The sequence below is a fragment of the Chinchilla lanigera genome, unplaced genomic scaffold, assembly GCF_000276665.1.
Source record: "Chinchilla lanigera isolate Chin_1 unplaced genomic scaffold, ChiLan1.0 scaffold00080, whole genome shotgun sequence".
NCBI lineage: Eukaryota > Metazoa > Chordata > Mammalia > Rodentia > Chinchillidae > Chinchilla > Chinchilla lanigera.
Window position 1 is genome coordinate 7,750,156 of NW_004955481.1, and position 2,043 is coordinate 7,752,198.

General features: G+C 46.1%; 1 protein-coding gene across 1 annotated transcript in view; it reads right to left on the minus strand.

Moving 5' to 3' along the window:
• Positions 1 to 2,043, minus strand: part of Myo1d (myosin ID) — a gene marked incomplete at its 5' end in the record, with an annotated part of 338,988 nt that extends 336,945 nt beyond the window's left edge. The window contains 1 exon segment of the mRNA XM_005402828.2: positions 1,895 to 2,043. Coding sequence (XP_005402885.1) covers positions 1,895 to 1,989 — 95 coding nt within the window.

The following is a 2,043-nucleotide window of genomic DNA, read 5'->3' on the forward strand; positions in this document are numbered from 1 at the left end:
ATATATATTTTAGATTTGGAGGGAAAAACGTGCCAGTGCTGAAGACATACAAACCTTTTCTCATCGCTATGCCCTAAGTAATACAGTATAAACTATCTACACAGGATTTACAATACATTAGCTATAATAAGTAATCTAGAGATGATCTAAAATACAGAAGGATATACACAGGTTATGTGGAAATACAGCAGTCTAGCCTTATCTGAAATTTCACTTCCTGCAGTTTCAGTTATCTGTGATCAACAAGAAGGGTGAGTACCATACAGTATTCTGAGATAGACCACCTCCATATAACTTTTATTATACTCTATTGTTATAATAGTTCCACCTTCTTGTTTTTAATTTCTCACTGTGCCCACTTTATAAATTAAACTGTATCATTAGTACTTAGGATAGAAAAAAACATAGCATATATAGAGTTTGGTATTATTCAAAGTTTTAGGCATCAGTGGCGGGGGGGTGTCTTAGAGCATGTTCCCTGCAGAAATAAAGGAAGTACTGTACCACATCATTTTATATAAGGGATTGCAGCATCCTCTGATTTTAGATTCCATAGGAAGTTCTAGAAGCAATCCCCTGAGGGGCAATTTGGATACTACCACGCAATACTCTATTCAGAAAGATACTGTGCAGCTTTGAAGCTGCCTGCCTTTGGAAAACTTGCAATTATAGAATGAGCACTGAAGGAAATTTTGGAGATCCTCATTATTTTACAACTGAGGAAACCGAGGTAAACCAACCAGCTCATGGTCAATCTGTAGTAGCCAGTTGTAGAACTCAGGTCTGTGGTCTTGCTCAGGTACATAACGAAGCCTAATCAAGAACAGATGAAGGCTCTGTGTGCTCTGCAGTTTCAAAGATTAAATTAGTTCTTTTTCAAATTCTTTTTTTTATTCTTAAATTAGAGTTGACAGGAGTAACTAATACTGAGAAGTGGAGTTAGTGAAGCATCCAGACCTACATTATGATTTTCACTTTATAAATTTAAGGGGTAATGTTAGGCTATAAATTTTACAAAAATGAGGCAAAGCTTCCAGGAACCTCCCCCCCACATAGATATTTTGAAACTCCACTTATTGTAATTTTTTAAAAGTCAAACCGCTTTGAAGCTGTAAGTATTACTCTATCAAGAACGAAATAATCACACGTAGAAGATTATAAAACAAATTCTTCTTGGAAGCCCGTTTCAGGGTGTTGAGTTGTGACTACATTCTCAAGGATGTCGGTAACACAAGGACTCCATCCATAACTCCCTGAAAAAACTGAAACCATGAATGCCTTGTCAAATTCAGACAGTTTATCTTGGCACTGGCAAGCACAGCAGTCTCTTCGATGTCTGGAAACGTGTCTAATTAGGCTTCTAGTAACAAAAAAAATAGCCGGTGTCCCGGAACAGACAGGCAGCTCAGGGATCACCCCAGAGCATCCCGAGTGACATGATGGAACGAGGCCAGGAAAAAAAGAAGAAAGCAAGCAAGAAAAGAAGCAAATAAGAAACAGGGAGCAGATGCCAGGCCCTCTCCGAAACAGCTCTGCAGTCTCCCTTGCGGCTATCGGGACACCACGATTCTCCCTGAAGTTTTTCTTTTTCCTGCACTTCTGTTTCCGTGAAGTCACCGGCCCCGCCCACATCTCTCACCTGGCGCGGGGTCGGCCGGTGCGCAGCCCCCCGAGCACCTCCAGCTCTGCGAGCACCCCCAGTCCCCAAGGCTGGGGCCAGATCGCACCTTCAGGAAAAAGCAGCCCTCAACCCCGGCACGCCCCTTCGCCCCAACGCTGCACCCCGGAAAGGGCGACCCCGGAGCCCTGCAGACCCCTGACACCCCGATCTGGCCGCACCCCGGGAGCGGCACGCCCGGCCTCGCGCCCCTGCCGGCCGCCGCTCCGCCCTCACCTGAGCTTGAGGTTGGCCATGAACTCGGGCATGGAGACGGTGTCCATCAACACGAAGTCCGCCTTGCCGAACTCCAGGCTCTCCTGCTCCGCCATGGCGCCGGCGCACGGGCGGCGGGCTCAGGTGGGCGCGGCGGGCTCAGGTGGGCG